General features: G+C 38.9%; 2 protein-coding genes across 3 annotated transcripts in view; one reads left to right on the top strand and one right to left on the bottom strand.

Moving 5' to 3' along the window:
- Positions 1-17,148, top strand: part of ASPP (Ankyrin-repeat, SH3-domain, and Proline-rich-region containing Protein) — a 58,069-nt gene that overhangs the window by 6,084 nt on the left and 34,837 nt on the right. For both annotated transcript variants that reach the window (XM_088042834.1, XM_088042831.1), the window contains exons 2-4: positions 568-655; positions 4,638-4,779; positions 8,653-8,748. In XM_088042834.1, coding sequence (XP_087898960.1) covers positions 581-655; positions 4,638-4,779; positions 8,653-8,748 — 313 coding nt within the window. In that variant the 5' untranslated portion in view covers positions 568-580. The remainder of the gene's footprint in view (positions 1-567; positions 656-4,637; positions 4,780-8,652; positions 8,749-17,148) is intronic.
- LOC148169640 (adult-specific rigid cuticular protein 12.4-like) lies at positions 1,854-2,358 on the bottom strand. Its single transcript, XM_088043483.1, has 2 exons — positions 2,213-2,358; positions 1,854-2,159 (listed from the first exon to the last, which is right to left on the bottom strand). The coding sequence occupies exons 1-2, from the start codon at positions 2,222-2,224 to the stop codon at positions 1,854-1,856; spliced, it is 318 nt and encodes a 105-aa protein (XP_087899609.1). The 5' UTR covers positions 2,225-2,358.

Genomic DNA, 17,148 nt, shown 5'->3' with positions numbered 1-17,148 from the left:
ATATGTAAGTTTGTATCGTGTAATCAGTTCTCTTGTTGTACACACAGCGAAGACTTGTTGGTATTCCTGTTGTAAACTTTGGGGAAGTTGAAAACTTTCCGATGCCACGTTAGAATAAGTATTCTCCCGCTTATTTACTGTGGGGAATTTTTAGTTTATGATCTGGCTTCCTGTTGACACATTATTACCATCATAGCTAATGTCTGTCCATTCGTCTGCAGAAATATTGATCATATCTCCTGTGATTACCATAATAACGACCTGGAAACTGGATCTGGTTCTCTAATAGACTCCAGAAACAAAGTCTCAGCAATAAAGCTGAAGAAAGTTATGGCATGTTTGATCTTCCATGGTCAATTTAGCACATTTTTCCCGCAAAGAAAATAAGTGTGCGAAATGCATGATTACGCAATCTAACTCTCCGTTTTTTTAATGAAAGTCGTAGAGCTTCGAGTAATTTAATAAGTTGAAATTTAATCTCAAAGGCTTCTTGAACATGTTAGACACACTTCTTGCTTAGTCTCGAGTTTCGAGCAGTGGTGGACTTTACCAATTTTTTGTTTCTAGATGAAGAAGTGGTATGGCCTTGGCTTTATCAGGATATGCAATCGATAATTCCGCCGAGGATGGTCAACAGATGTCGCCGATTGTGCCGGTAAGTTAATTGTTAATTAGAGAAGGGTACAAAAATTTTACGACTGCCGTAAATCAAAGAAGAAAATTATTAGTAATTAAAGGTCGAAAAAAGCTTGAGCGTTTCGCCATACGAAATGTGTCTCTTTTTACAACCGGATAAAGCCAAAGCCGATGGATATCGAAATACACACCATAAAATCCACTTGTAAACTGTAATGGGATATTTTATTTTCTATTCGGAGTGAATAGAAATGGATATTTTCCAGGAGCGCATAGCTCGAGTGCATGTGTTTTCAACTTCTCACAACGAATATTAAACGTATTCACTTCACCGATTCCGGGTCTGTTAACTTCAACAATTTCCAGTCGAGAGCTTCTGTAACCATTCATGGTTCTCGAATTCCAGACGACATCGCTTGAGGATGATTATTCAAAGAGTGAGCACCAGACGGTAAAGCAGATGCACCTGCCGAAGAAGTAACCAGAAGATAGAGTTTTCGAATATACAAGACATCATCATCAATTGTAGTTCTCTTGTATATTCAAGTTGCAATTACTGTAAAAGGCAATAAATGGATACTTAACAGTGTGAAACCCGCTGAGTATCTCTCTTTTCGAGTGAATTTACTTGAAAACCATCCAACGACAAGCTTTCAATAGGTTATTTCGTTCCGAATAACTCGATGGAGGGCTTACACTCTTCGTAATAAACGTTCCAATAAATCCGATAGTCCTCCAAACGAACAAATCGTTTTTTAATGGCCGCCACTCAACCTCTAAACGCTAGTTTCATATCTCTTAAAATCAATTTTCAATTTTCACTTTTTTACGAGTGAAAGCGTCTTTCTTTGTCTCTTTTCCATCAATCTGTCTTGTTCCTTCCGCATTCCCAAACGTTTTCACGGAATTGACCTCTTCGAAAAGCGCACGCAAATTAATCCGATTTGTTAAGGGTGTCGGATTAGAGTTAATTTATTAAGTTTCGCTTCAAGATTGATCGTGATATTCCAAAAATAACGCTTTCCTGGTCGGTGATTTATCACGAGTTTGACGAAAAACCATATTTTCGATGTCTATTAATCGATCATCGACTTTGACGGTTTCCTAGTTCTTTTGCTGCGGAAAGTTGGAAGATTTTCAAGAAGTCGATCGATGGGGATTCAGAGTTTTTAAAAACCAACTACTATAATTAACAACTTTTATTCAAACATAACACATTACAAAGGAAGTTCCTGATGGCCAATGGGCGAGTTGGGGTCAACGGGAGCCTGGGGAAGACTATCTCCGGTAGCTCGGAAGCCATCAGGTCCAGCGGTGTAGTGTACACTTTGCGGAACACCGTTGGCATCAATGTACGAGTAACTACCACTAACTGTTCCATCGGAATTACCTTTTTCTACTCTAGAATATCCATCAAGGTTTACGGCGAATTTGTAGTTTCCAGCGGTGTCTTGGGTTACCGCAACATTTTGTTCGGCGGGTTTGGCGCAGGCGATGGCCACGAAGACAGCGATGATCACTAGCTGAAAAAGAAACACACAGTTAGAAAAATATTGCAAGTTTCAAAAGAACTTACCATAGACTTCATTGTTGGTTCGTTGGTGGTTTTCGGAATGATAGCAATGGGCGAGGATTGAGTATTTATAGGTACTCTTGGTACTAATGAGGCGGCTTTCTTTGCTACAGGTGCATTTTTGGCCGTAACTCGGGAAGGTCGCACGACTTTCCAAATTTTTGGGGCTGGAATCAGGCGCTGCAGGCGCCAGCCAAAAATTTCATGTATTTTAAGATTTTCAGAGATACGCTAACAACAAAGCATATTTGCATTTATAATAATGTAAACTTTTAGTGTTAATTTCCTTGCGAAACCTCGCAACATTGTAGCAAACGGTTTAGCGATTTCGCACCTCTTGAAATTTCATCTAAATTCTCACACATTACAAAAATCCAATAAACGATTTTAAAAGCTCGAACAGTTTCAATACAAGTCCGAGATTTACTGTTGCTGCAGTCGCCTTTCCAAGAAGGAAATAACAAGCGGCTCGTTGAATTTTTGCACGAGAAATGCGGCTTTATCTCAAGCCGTATAAAATCGAAATGTCGATTCCGCTCACATAGAAATTGTCGTCTAACTGTCCGTCTAACTGACCATAAAGCTAAACTGAGAAAATCACGAATGAGAATAGACTAAACCTGAAATTTATACGTAATGAAAACAATTCCAGTGCTAATTCAATTTTCGATCTGGTTATGGTTATTTTAGCTATTCATCATTTCTTGTTAACCGAACGGAACTGTTTAACTGTATTTGAGTTTATTGCGCTTAATGTAGCCTCACGGTGCAATATTGCATCGGGAAGTGCATGCTTTGATTTCTAGTTGTTGATGGTATGTTGGGGCACGTGCTTTAGTCTTTTTTACATTTTCTTGCACGAAGCTGAGCGAATCGTCACGTTCGGTGATGTTATCCGGGCACAAAGAACTGACAAAAGACTCGAAAATGATGTTAGAATTCAAAGCAAATCGTTGATTAAACACCAGGTGGAAGGGGTGACTACAATTTTTATTCCAATTGTCAATAACATCTGCAATTTCCGTTTTACTGCAGGTTTAATTAAGTGAAACATGCTGCAAAGCCCACAATCCTCTCTAATCATTTGTTTTAATTAAAATATTGTTAAATTTATGACGAATGCATAGCGTATGAAATCGACATTCACATGAGTTGAAATGTTTGCGATTGACCACAACTGGTGAAGAATTTAGAATATTCCAACTCGACCTTTCGAAAAACTGCGGTTTGGTGCGGATGAATAATTACGCACGTTAATGCCTAAACAAATACTGTTTGGTTGTAGTTTGTCTTTAACGCTCATGCTTTCATTAACGGGAAGTAATCACCGCATACTCCCTTTGAAGTAAATTAATAATAAACGCTGCTACCAGCAGAACGCAATCAATAAACAGCTTGACAGCGAAGAAATTAGAGACGAGCATGACGAAAGGGCAAAAAAGTGGATTTTTCGGAGACGCTCGTATTTGATTAAGAGCTTGTGGCAGCTCGATTCTCACAATTAAACTTTGAACAGCTCGGAGAAAAGAGGCATTGTCAAAGTTTTGCAGATAACCTATAACTTTCAGGTCCTTTATCCTTGATCCGGGCTCTAACACCGCCAATATTTTAGAACGAGTCAGCGGCGCAATTATAAAGCGTTACAAGGAGCTGAACAGTGCATTTTCCAGTGATGTACACCTGCAGGAGATAAAATAGAGCGCTAAGTTAACTGTGCAGAAAATTAAAAGAAATGACGTTCGCTCTACCCAAAGTGGAGACTTTTTTGTTCATCGAATTAGAGCCGCCCGTCATGAAAATCGGTTAAACCCACATGAAGTTTACGCTAAAAACCCATTAAAGTCCTGCTGTACACCTGCAATTGAGATAACTCCGTAATGAAAGTAGAGCGCAAAGTTAACTTCAAGCTCGTGTAATTAATAAAGTTTAAAGATTGAGTAAAGTGGTGCAATTCCGCTTTTATCCAATTGCATCGTGCAGCTTCTGATGGTTATAAAACGGCCTTTAGCTTTGATCTCATGATTATACCTAGCAAGACTGTTAATAAAATCACTGTTCATTTTTACCTACTCTTGCTCCGGGAATAATCCGGGAATCTATCGAAAAGACCGATAATGGCACATTAAAATGGAAGTCGATGAAGTGTGTACACTAATGGAGTTAACGCCGGTAATGAATTCTGTTATCGCCGCAGACATATCAGTTGGCTCGTTAAGGCCTTTTCGTCTTGTAATTATTTCGCCATCGAAGAACGGTTGCGCTATCAAAAGAGATGATCGATAAATGAGGTAATAATGATGCAGGTGGAACATATACTTAAAAAATGACAGTAAAGAAACAACGTATCGGATTCTCTGTAACTTAATATTAGGCTCAGTTTAAGTTGCGGTTTCTCTTGCACTCTGTTTAACAAGAATCCTTCTTGCAGATGATCGTCAAAGTGATTGGTGATGGTTCCTCGACGGACGTTCCCGTAACACCTGATACCACTTGCTCTGATGTCATCGAATGCTGCAGAGATCCCGGAGATGAGACCTGCAATTTGGTTGCCGTGTGCCCCGAACATGGTGGTAAGCTAACTATTGAATTTCGCTCTCAAAAATTTTAATGTCTACATTAAACCTCCCCCGGATAATTTCCATTCGTTATTATAAGATAACCCACGTAAGTTGTTTTAATAACAATTTTACGAGTTTACCTTGCCTGGAGTGTGTTACACAATAATGAGAGCCGAGCAAACGTAAAATTCGGTGATAAATCTACATGTCAGAGGCATATTTTCAGTGTTAATTCTCTTCAATCCCTCAATGAAACAAATGGTGGTTTTTAGTGCTAATTATGCTTTATATCGCCACATTACGATGTCTCTGGCACTTTTTCTTTTTCTACTCGAAACGGGCGGAATTCTTTAATATATTCCATCCAATACGGCTTCTTCGCGCTCAAAGCTGGCAATTTACTTTCCGGATTGTAAATGTGGTGTCTCCAGCTTTATGGGTATTTCGTCGGAAGAGATGGCCCCTATAAATCCCATCCGACTGAGTCGTTTACCGCAATTCTATCATGTCGTGATTGTTTCTTGCGATTAAAATGGAAAAAAAAATAAACGAGAGCTGAGTAGTGCCTAGTTCGTTATTTTAATGTTAAAAAAATTTATGTCAAACGGGCTTTTCGCGCCGCTCCGCCGATTCTAAACTAATTAGCTTGAACGCTGGTTTTTAAAAACATTTCGATCCATTTAAAAATCCCTAAATTTTCGCCGCCCCTGCCTGCTTTTCATTCGGCGGATGGCGTCTGGGCGCCGAAATTGAGTGAGCTGAAACGAGGTGAACAAAAGACCTTAACAGTATTAAGTTCGCATGGAAAATCACCTCAAACAGTATGTTAGACGTCAGTATGTTGCGTGCACCCCCAAAACCACAGATGTGGTAATTGATATTCATGGGGCGTCATAGGTGGTGGATACGTGATTGAGATTCACGATACACCATCCAAGATTCCCTCCGCTTTGCGGCTTCTCTGAAACCTTCTATTAACAGCGCTTTCGGATTGCTTTATTTGCAAGCTTCGTGTCAAATTGCGTTTAAATAACGAAATTCCCAATACTCGACGATCCCAAAGCAATTTTTCGTATCGACTATAGGCAACAAACAATACACTTCAGTTTACACTACAGTTTGCTTTTCCGGACCGCCGCCACAAGAGCCCGGAGGATATTTCGAAGTCACTGCCATCCAATTTCAATTCATTCAAGTCTGCTTCTATTGTATTAAAGTGGATTCTGTCGATCTTAATGCTGCAATGCTTCCGCTCCGGTTTACATTCGTATTGCGTTGTGGTATTTGTTTAATCAGCTCAGTTGAATGTTGGATTGTTGGATTTGATAGCGTAATACCATCGCAGATTGAATTAGGTGTATTAAAATTATAACTGCGGAAAGGCACATCATCTCCGGGAAAGTTATGAGCCGATTTTAGTTCAACTGAGCTGATTAAAAACTAAGAAGACCCAATCATTTTTTTGTCGAAAGTAAGAACTGTTGCTACAGTTATTATTTAAGGTCAACGCCGTATATTTGCCCAACTCCGCTACATTAGTGGTTATTAATCTTAACGCAGGTTTGGAAAGGCTATTAAGCAACTAATTTATCATTACAGTCCTGGATTTCAGGACTTGTCTTGCAGTGACAGGGGTGGAATCAATTGTAATTGATTATTTCTCTCAATTTTTTTTCGAAAACCTTTTTTGGGTCCGTAGATTTTGTATACTACTTAGTTTCGCGCTTCATTTCATTCCGGCAAAGTTTTGAGGAAATTAAGTTAGCCGGCAAAACTTGAACAATTTGATTTATCTGGAATTTGCATGGAATAAATAAATTTCTCCGCGATGGTCCTTTTTCTTTTCCGTGCCAGTTAATTACGTTAAAACCGCATCGTCTCGCTTGAAAAAATCCGCAAAATTCCAGAAATAAAAGCTTGCTCACGATCAATCAAAGCTCAACTTGTGTCATAAAAGGTGATATTCTTGACTGTCTTAAAAGTGAGTTTCCAACTACACTTTACCCTGATTAATGGTGTTTGACGCCTCCAAGTATTTTATTTCACTCTGCTTTGTTCCGACAACTTGGAATTAGTTGGGCAGAGAAGCTCCAAAAAAGCTCTATTTGTCAAGAGTTTAATTAGAGCTGCTATTGACAATCATACCGATAAAAAGAACTCAATGCATAAATAAAATATACAATTACTGCGCTCCTGTGGTTCCAAAAAAGATTGATGGTCGAAAATAGCACGGAATTGTTCAAATGTGACGTGAATACACTTAATGTGAAGAATTGGGCCGCGATGACAGTTATGGGCCTGTAGGAAATCCGACGATGTCTCACAACTTTCAAAACGAAAAAAATCGAAGAAAAAGGGAGAAGGCCGCTGGGAACTTGCCACTTCCATTAATAGTGGAGGAGGAAATTCCGATTATGTGACACCCGTTCAGGATAACATCCGACAAAACAACAAGGAAAAACCAGGAAAATTTCTTTCGCGGCTTCTTACTAAACGCGGACATCGATAATAATAATTGAAATCTGTTTCTCAAAACTTTGGAACCGCTCCTGAAACGATTTAATTTTTTGATCTGTTTAATTTGCGTTTTCATGTTGGCGTATGGTTGTTTGTTTCAACTCCCAACAATGAAATAAATGAATACATCAGTAATGAAAAGGAACAGCTTCCTTCGAGTTGTGTTGAAAATTTATTGCAGGGAGAAACACAATGCGTGCTTGTACAAGAAAGGAATTCTTAAATAAATAATATCTAAAATGATTTGTGGTTGTGTTTAAGACGCGGAAGAATGTAGAAAAGTCAGGTGTCAAAAAAAGTGATATTTATGTCGGATGGTGAATTCTACGAATCTGAAGGAACTCCAAAGAATCATTAAAAATTGAAAACAACAATAAAACAATTATCGATCGGTCAAGAGAGGTCAGGTCACGCCTACACTCAAGGTTTCCACCAAAATCGGAAAAATTTAAACTGTTGATTTCAATCAATAGACCTAAAATATCCGACCTGTCATTGACCCAGTGGAAAAGTTTATTTTCTTCGCCCACATTTGGGGAGTGGTACCATCCGGAATCATCCAATTGTTGGTTTAAAATTATACCAAAATTGATTTTCTGTAACGCAATGTTAAATTATGGACGCGTCTCCTGATAACACGTGTTATTGGTCAACGGAAACCGATCGAAACTGTATTGAATTTTCTTTAGTTTCCCTCTGACAATCGTTGGATGTGTTGTGTTTTCCACCATGATGGTGGTGACGTCAACTGAGACGAAATTCGGCGAAGAAAAATGCATTTCCAACACGGCTAACTCCATGAAAATGGGTATGTTTAGACTGTGATTTAGAAAATGAAGGTGACGCTTAAGATGACTTTCACCCTTGATAACCCGTATCAATCACGTATGATACCCGAACTCAGGATATCGCGTTCAGGTGATTGATTCAAGGGATGATGTATAGTTGGGTTTATGCGACGGCACGTCTGGCGCAATCACATCCTAATACTCTAATTAATCATGTTTGTATTCCTGGTAATTCGATACTCATCCTCGAGAAAAATGCAAATCCCGACACCCGTTTAATTTTCACAACTGAGTTTAAACTCGAGGAAATTTGATTTAGACCATCGCAAGAGGCAGTTCAAGTCTGACAGCTCGTGCGGATATTATCCCCTGAAGTATTTCTGTTACCGTAAAGTGCGGATTGCCGCACTTATCAAGTCTATTTGGGAGTTGGGGGCGGCTTCCTGAGTAATTACATGTGCGGAGGTGGAGGTTTGGTTTCGCCAAGAATCTAATCCACCTGATTGAATTACTGGGGAAGAAACGAGACGTGCACATACTTCAAGCTGCTCTCTCAATATTTCAATTTCTTCCTTTTCAGAATGCCCGCTCCGGAGCTCAGACCACCCCTTGGACATCCTGCAGCGTTGGGGCTCCGGTCGTCTGGTCCTCCGTTACACCGTCTTGAGCAGCTCCGGTAAGTACCTCGTTTTAAATAGTTTTAGCCAGACAAGATGTCGCTGCGAATATTTCATCCTGGCAGTGACGGGGTAATACCGCAAGGACCCATAAACCTGTCTCGGAACACTTGGTTACTGTGCAAACATAGCGTACACGCACAGAGACATAAATCGCGTGTCAGACGAACGGTTTTGGGAAAAATCCCGGAAAATTTTGGCCGGGTTTAGCATGCACATGACAGTCTAATGCAGTTTGGTGTGAAGTTGGCATAATTCGATTCAACTGTTTCTGTGGGACCGGAGCTAATCCGAACAAAAGGGGACTTCGTCTGGACTTTGTAGTTTTGACTAACTTTCTAGTTGGGAGAGAAAGAACTTTCGGGTCGTTGTGTTAATGTGATTAAGAGCGTGGAAAATGGTGACAAGACGGATTTTGGTCTCCAAATCGATAAAAAGTGATACATTTTGTGTGACTTTCCTCCGCATCGATTGCGTATTGTACAACATCTTGCCGGAGGATGTTTAAAATGTAACGTCGCATCGAATGTTGGAGTTTATGTGGCCATAATCTCCACATCGAACGACATTGTGTTCGAACAATATGGTCCCATTATAACCGCTAGCGTTCTAAAACATTCTAAGCGCGAATTGCCCTTGTTATGTTTGCTCGACCAGAGTAAGACTTCTGTCTAAAGCGTCATTTCAGAACATAATCGCTCATAATGTCGCTCAGTAAAAACGTGCAAGTTTTCTGAGAGAAAGCCATTAATCGTTACAGGCGTATCCTTTTAAGTTATAAGGACGATATTAGCCTTCGAAATATGTACATTCATCATAAAGGGCCGCAAGGAGGGTTTCAACTCTATGCGGTTACAGATATTGACGAAGTTTGGGAAAAATGTTACCGAGGTTGGAGCAGATTAATTTGAAATTGGTGAAGTTTCTGAAAGGAGGAGGAAAAGGAATCGGAGATTTATTGGGTGGGTAAAGGAGATGGACGCATTGTAGATTGTAAACGATGCCAACTAAAAAAAAATCGAAATCGATTCACAGTTTTTGGAAATTTTGTTCCGGCTCCCTTAAATCTCTCACTTTTTTATGTCCGGTATATTTGCCCCCACAAAAAGTCAATTTTTCCCAAGAAGCCGCTGGTGTAAGCACTTTGCTGTGATAAATGTGCGAAATAGGTAAAATCTGTGATAGAAAGCCAGCGAACCGCTGTAATAAAAAAGTCCTCTCCGTCTTTCAACCGATGTTTCGCGTATCTTGCATTTGACTAATGGCCGTCCTAACTTGCTCAAACCAGATGCGTACGTAATAAGCAATGTATCCGTGTTTGTATGACAGATGACTCCGGCAACTCCGGTCGACATACATCAACTCGTCTGACAAACAACAACCGGAATATTTCACGCCGGAAAAAACGGCGTTCTACTGCAAATTTCACAAATTTCATGCTCGGTTTAACGTTTTGTTTTTGACGGAGGTCGCTGGAAGTTGATGGTTCTTATAAGAAAGCCCCAACTTCATTTTCGCGCGATCGGAATGCAGAAGAAGTGTTACTTATTAACTGAGACGAGCTAAATTTCCACCAACTCCGAGTTAAAAGATGTTCCTGTCACTGGATCCAATTTGTTTGGGAATAACGGAACAATTATCATGCGAGTCTTTAGTCCTTCGCGATGCAAATGGCTCGAGGAAAGATAATTTCAAACTTAACTGAACAAGAAAATAAAACGTTTCGCGACTTAAATTTTACCGATGTTGAATAATATTCCTGACGACGTGGATTTCCCGTAACTCCAGGATTTTATACAATTCTATTGTCTGGAATCGGGAATGAAGCCAGCAAAAGCCTGTTAAGCCGTCGGTGAAATATGACAGACGCAGTACACCAAAAACTACCCCCATCGAGAAACTACGATAACTGCGGTCTTGCTGCCCTCCACATTAAAATTCTAAACGAACTTTCTTTAATTGGATTTTAATTATTAATCAAAGAAACTTCGGGATTGGGTGGGATTAGGTTAGGCGAAAAAAGTTCAAAAATTATGTGCGGCTGCGGAAAGCGAATTCATTAATTTTCAATTAGGAAAATCTGAAAAACTTTATTGATTTATTCGAGTTTGAGGTTTGATGGCTTCAAGAGGGTAATTTAGTTTGCTCGTTTAGATTACTTTTATAAGGACAGATTTTTCACATGTCGGAGATTCAAGAGCTTCTAATACCCAAAAAATTTCTCTTTAATTGCCGCCCTGTGATAAGGTCCGCAAAGCAATAAATCCGAATTTATGTGTCTCGATTTGAAACCAATCCTGTTTTTGATATTATCGAGAACATTATTTACGATAGAATGAGAGTGACCTTTAATTCCGTCATATTTTACAGAGCTCGGAAATAGTTTCAGGCTGCTGATTATTCACTGGGTCCCGCAATACACAATCTATTTAATTAATTTCATAATTTAATTCCCATTATTCATCCGCTCGTGTTTATTCTGCGCTTGTGGGAAAGAAAAAGAAAACTGCCACTGACGTGTCTTTTATGAGAATAAATTAAGCCGTCGTCGTGAAAACCACGTATAATTCTTAAATTTTCTGTTTTAATTAGGTCTCGTATGTCGCCAACGGTCGTTTATGAAAAGCGGGAAATGAGTTATTTATTGTGGCGATTCATTAGGGATTTCCAGCTTTAGTTCTTTACAGACTTTTCGTGTACCCCATCCATCACCGTAAAGCACACCGTCGAGACTCGTACAATTTATTTGATTTCTTTAATGGGAGAACCAAGCGTCTTTTGATAACATAAACAAAGTTAGATCGGGATTTAGAAAAAGAGTTAGCTGAAAAACGAGTTGATAAGTGAACGGGACAAAAATAGTTAATTGTTATCACAGTCTTTAGAAGCAACGGAGCGCAATGCATTTAAATGAGTATGATTTCATGCCTGAAATTTAGTGACGCTTTTCAGATATACTATTTCTATCATCCGCTCCGAAGAAGAGAGATTCCGGGGGATTAAAGCGCTGTTAAACTGTATGGAAAGTAGAGACTTTGTGTGTTGCCAATTTTAGACTTTTTCTCGTGTTTGCAGTTATCTTTCATGTAGTGACTTATTGCCAATTAACTCACTCGTGCCTTTTCATCCTTTCCATCCTTATCAAACTTAAATCGTATTTAACGGGCATTTGGCAGATCGTGAAAGAATCACAACAAAAGCTTGATTAGATGACTCCTGTTTCGCTCCGAGGACACTTCAAAGGAAGCTCCTGGCTTTAATAACGTCGAGATTGCAGGACCTCGTCCTGATTTCGTTGTCCTTTAACCCTGAGATCGACGTGTTTCACCTTTTCCAAACTTAATTAAAAAGGTAATTTCAGGAATAAATAGTGCGTCGCCAAACTAAAATTTTTCACCCTTGTAAACGCACTCTAATTATCCGGACGTATGTTGGCTTCACTTTTAATTAGAACAATTCCCGATTGCTGTCGCTTCCTGGAAGCAATTTGCACTGAAACGAGTCCTTCAGGGAGTTGTTTTACGGAGATAAACCACGTTGGCAACGACGTCATAGTAACTTTTAAATGGCACGTTGACGGGAGTTTTTTTATTTTTTCAAATGGGGTCGAATTATTTTTCGAGGAGGGTAAATCCGCTCGGATTATCATAATAAATCGTCTTTTGGACTAAATTAATTTTCTCATGCTCACCAAACAAAAGCACCGTTTTATTAAGTGCATATTTCAAAACATAATTAAAACTTTAATAACACCCCTGAGACGCTAGTCTTTTCAAAAAGCAATTTCAGATTGGGTAATACCTGGATCGGTTCGACTGGATTTGACTAAAGCCGGATTCACACTCTCGGATTTGGGGTGCTCTGGCACTACACGCAATTCTTTTTTCCGGTTGTCTGGATCTACTACATCGTTAATCATGTTTGCAACAAATTTCTTCCGGTATGTTAATGTAATATTCCGGGTACAATCCCTATTAGAGAAATATCAGTCGACATTTACATATAAATTGCGTCTGATGTAGCGCCGCCCCCGTCCCTTTTGTTCGACATACATTTACAAAAAGTCCAGGACCTGACTTGGCGACAAAGGACTAAGATGCCTCATAAGCTGGATTTATGGACACCGACTTAAATCAGATTGGACACAAACACAATTATGTCTCTTCACTAAATTAGGTCTGTTTGTGAATGTCCTAATTAAAGGATCTAATGGTATTTGGTTAATAGTTAATATCCGGAAAGTCCGCACTCTGAACCTACAGTTTAATTTAGTCGAAGACTTCAACTGTGACGGGAGCCGCGCCTTTGTTCATAGTAATCCCGGGGGTGCGTTTTTGGGGAATTTGGGCTGCTTTCAAAATTTGAATTGAATCAGACTGCGACCTTACAATTAGCATCTTAATGACAACTTGAACCGTTTGTTAGTCAATCTCTGAAAAAACCACGTTGGTAAATAACCACTTTTACATTAATTAATCGAGTTTTGAACTCGGCGATTTTGTAACAGGCCGCAATCAATTTTCATTACCTCTTAAAAACCCCCATTTTGTTGAATCTTTGATGCTACGTTTAAATAATTATCCCAAGAAAGAGCGAAGAGTGCCATTACTTCAATTTCATTAAAACCCAGTAAAAATTCACTCAAGACACCGTAGAGGCTGTGCTATAACACTTGATGGAAATTAGACTCAAGTCTCTAATTAACGATTTTTTTTACTAGAGACGTTCGTCGTTCCACTCTCGTTACGTTAAAAGGATTGCGGTCACTATTTCCAGTTTTACTCACCAATTCAAATTGAAACATTCAATCCAGTTTAATGTAGTTGCGATAAAATTCTCTAGCTCTCAGCGACATTAGAATATTTTTCCAATAAACCAAGACCCGCTAATAAATCAATTTGTTGAAAATTTTAATTAACCGTTAAGCTCGTTAGAAATTAATTTGTGTCAACTTCTAAGCCAAAGTATAAATTTGAGTTTATGGCTGCTCTAATTAAAACGTCAAATTTATATCGAAACTTTCTTCGTTAAACGTGAAAGTGAATGAGTATGGCACAATGGAATTGGTTTAGGTCACGTCAGGACCAAAGCCCCTCACACATTTCCCGTCTGAGAAAAACTGAAATTATTGCGTCGGTTTTAAACTAATTCCTTCCGATTCCCCGTTTCCGCCACAATTGAGATTTATTTAACCACCCTGTATTCTACAGCGGACCCAAGTAATTGAATGTGTAACATTGGGAAAGAATTAGGTGACACTTTGAAATACCGAGGGTTACAACATCGATTTCGGTCTGAAAATTGACCCCGGTTTTAGCCCGTGTCATCGCTCGAGGAAAAATGATGTTTTCACCTGAAGCGATGTTTATCAGTTTTTTTCAGTGATTTATTGACGGGCGCTTAGCGTTCTCTCTAAAAAAGTTTTTAATGAAATTAACGCGCGCTTTTTTTGACTTTTCATTATTTTTCGTCCGCATTGCAGCAGATTAATACAGGCGAAGCGATGCTTATGGGAGATTTGAATATTCGGGATAAAAGACTTTTCGCAGGTGGTAACGCGTTTCAATAGTGCAAATATTTTTAACGAGGATCTAGTTTAATCTAGTTGCGGGAGAAGGAAAACTTGGAGGAGTTAATGGGGGTATAAATTAACAATTAAATCTGAGGGGCTTTATGGAGCGCTCCAACCAAAACAACTCTCATTTCCACAGCGCAACAAACAAAAATGTAATATCAATAATTTTCATACAAAACACCTATATGTACATTAAACTAATATTTTCCTAGATCATTATTACGAGCATGAGCTTTGTTTCAAACAAGCTAACAGAAACAATATTCCAACCAAACTACCGCTGTTACAATTACAAAATGAATTACAATTTCATTAAAAATGTAGTTTAAATTCCAGCTTTTGCAACATTCCGAGTACATTCCCTAGTTTCCAAGTTTAAACAGCGAACTTCTCTGATCTTAATCTCATATTGAAAACAAGCCCCGTTTGAGAGAGTTTGATCATTTTAAACAAAATCGATTTCCCATTACCTTTTAATTTAGTACACTTGCATTCTCTTAAGCGCCATTGTTTACCGCTTGCATTGATCGGGGATTAACCGGCTCAGATCGCATTTAAATGCATCCAAACAGAAATTGGTGCAACTGCTATTTCCGCTGGCGTGGAAATTCACGCTGAAAGTTCGACCGTATGCATTTCCTCCATTTCCAAATTACCGCGGTGTTAAATGTACGTTTACAATTCATTTTCTTGTGACTTGAAATTTCCCGCAAATTTTCTAGAGATTGATAACAGACGAAATAAATGCAATTCGCGTTCTCTGGGTGTTATTCCAGACACGTTATCGTAGGAATGCAACAATGTACGTATCCGTCGAGGCGTTGGATTAGTCGCGTGACATTTCATCCGAGTTTATCATTTCCCGGGAATATAATCAGTTGAAAAAACGTTCCAAGCATCGATTATTCGAGCGTTTCTGTACTTGACAGTTTCACGATATTGTCTGGAAGACAGCGTCGAGACGCCATTAATTTACGCCAAACGAGTGTTAATTAATTTCTGAAAGGAGAGAAAAATTGACGCGTGAATGTAGAATACTAAACGACCAAAAAAGCCTCACCGTTGGCCATTTAAGGGTAGAATTGCCACGTGTGCTAATTCCATTCACGTTCAATTACTAAAGTCCAAGTGGTTTGAGAAAGGTCCATTTATGACGAAATTAATTGTGAATTTACTTGACATTATTTAAATAGAGGACAGTTACAGGGGTTGTTTTGATTGTGGGCTGGAAAATTGCGACTATAAAATGTGGCCAAAGGACCCACCACCTGTCGTAAAAGGCAGAATTCGTGTCAAACATTACAATTAATTTTTGTTGAATAATTCCAAGCGTTTATCTAATTTTCACAACTTTCGTTCAATTTTATAGAATATTCATGAAAACGCCGTGTCTAAATTAGAGAGGTTTGTTTCTGTTGTACAAACTTGGAGAACTCGGTCCTTTAATAACGGAAGCCGCTTCCGCAATTTTTCGCCCAGATTTGTCGTTATAAGAAGTTTAATATCTGAGGAACAAATGCACAGTTTATTTATTTCCTGCGGAGAAACATGAGTTGAAATGAACAGCGCTTGTAAAAAAATAATAAAGTGTTCATAATGCGATTTGTACTTCATTCTATCGAAAAAAAGCAATAAAGACTGGGGCACAAAGTTCCTTTTCTTCGTTTTAGAACTGCTAAAAAGGCAATCATTGCTCGAAAAGAGTATCAAAACAACCCAATTCGCGACTAAATAAAAATATTAATAAACCCCTTCGCCGTTTCCCTTTTACCTTGTCACCTGGAAACAATCCCAGTGGTGAAATTTTGGTTATTTTCGCAAAATCGCCCTCTCTGTCGCTCGGGGTCTGCAGCCCTCGTCTAACTCTCATCTTTCTGGTCGCGTTCGCGCCAGTCTTTACCTTCTAGGTCGGCTTAAAGCCAAATTCCTTAACCTACAAACACCTGTTGGAATGCGGCTTCGTTCTTCCTTTTCTCACACGGTCCGAGCCTAAGGCAAAATCGTTACGATACGAAACGAAAGAACCCAACTTGTTTCAGGATGTTTACTGAATATTTTTCTTCCTGAAGTCCGAGCGAAAAAATCGACTATGGATAAAATCAAATTAAAATCTCGCGAACATATTTTAGAGGAAATCATAACGTTTAATGGGAGAAAAACTCGTTAACTGGAATTGTTTCGACGCTGCCGGAATTTGTATCGACACCCTCAGATTCAATTAAATTCCTCGTTATTTCCGATAATTCACAATTAAAATTCGGAGTTGGGACGATCACGTCGAGGAAATTTAGTTTGAGAATTGAGTGAAAGCGAGCCTAATTAATTCCCAATATGATAATGTGACGGTTTCCATGATATCCGATGGCTTTTACCTTGTGAGTATGGTCGAGGACGTTCAATCAAGATTACACAACACATTCGGAATTAATTGAGAGAATATGAAGTAAATACAATGCAAATCACAGGCTAAAAATTGAGACGCATTAAAATTCAACAGCATTAAAGTAATTAAAGAGATAAGGACGCTGCTGACGGGATTTCTAATAGAATTTACTCAAAACAAACAGACGTTGCTTCATAAATCTTTGAATTCACGAATGTCGTCGGATATTAAAGAAATAATCGCAAATAAAGCCGCTTTGTTTGGATTGCGGTGCTCAGACAAATAAGCCGAAAATGGAAACTGCTGCTATGCTTTCTACTCATATTTAACATGTTTAAAATTTATCATTTACAAAAGTTTCCTCCTCATAGAGCACATCAGAAAATGATAATTTCTCTTTCTCGTAAATCGGCTTTGCTCCACTCCTTCAACTTGTCATTT

The sequence above is a fragment of the Gnatocerus cornutus genome, chromosome 8, assembly GCF_029298725.1.
Source record: "Gnatocerus cornutus isolate USDA-ARS CGAHR chromosome 8, icGnaCorn1.1, whole genome shotgun sequence".
In the NCBI taxonomy this organism is placed as follows: domain Eukaryota; kingdom Metazoa; phylum Arthropoda; class Insecta; order Coleoptera; family Tenebrionidae; genus Gnatocerus; species Gnatocerus cornutus.
The sequence above is the reverse complement of the archived record's forward strand: the minus strand, read 5'-3'. Positions and strand labels throughout refer to the sequence as shown.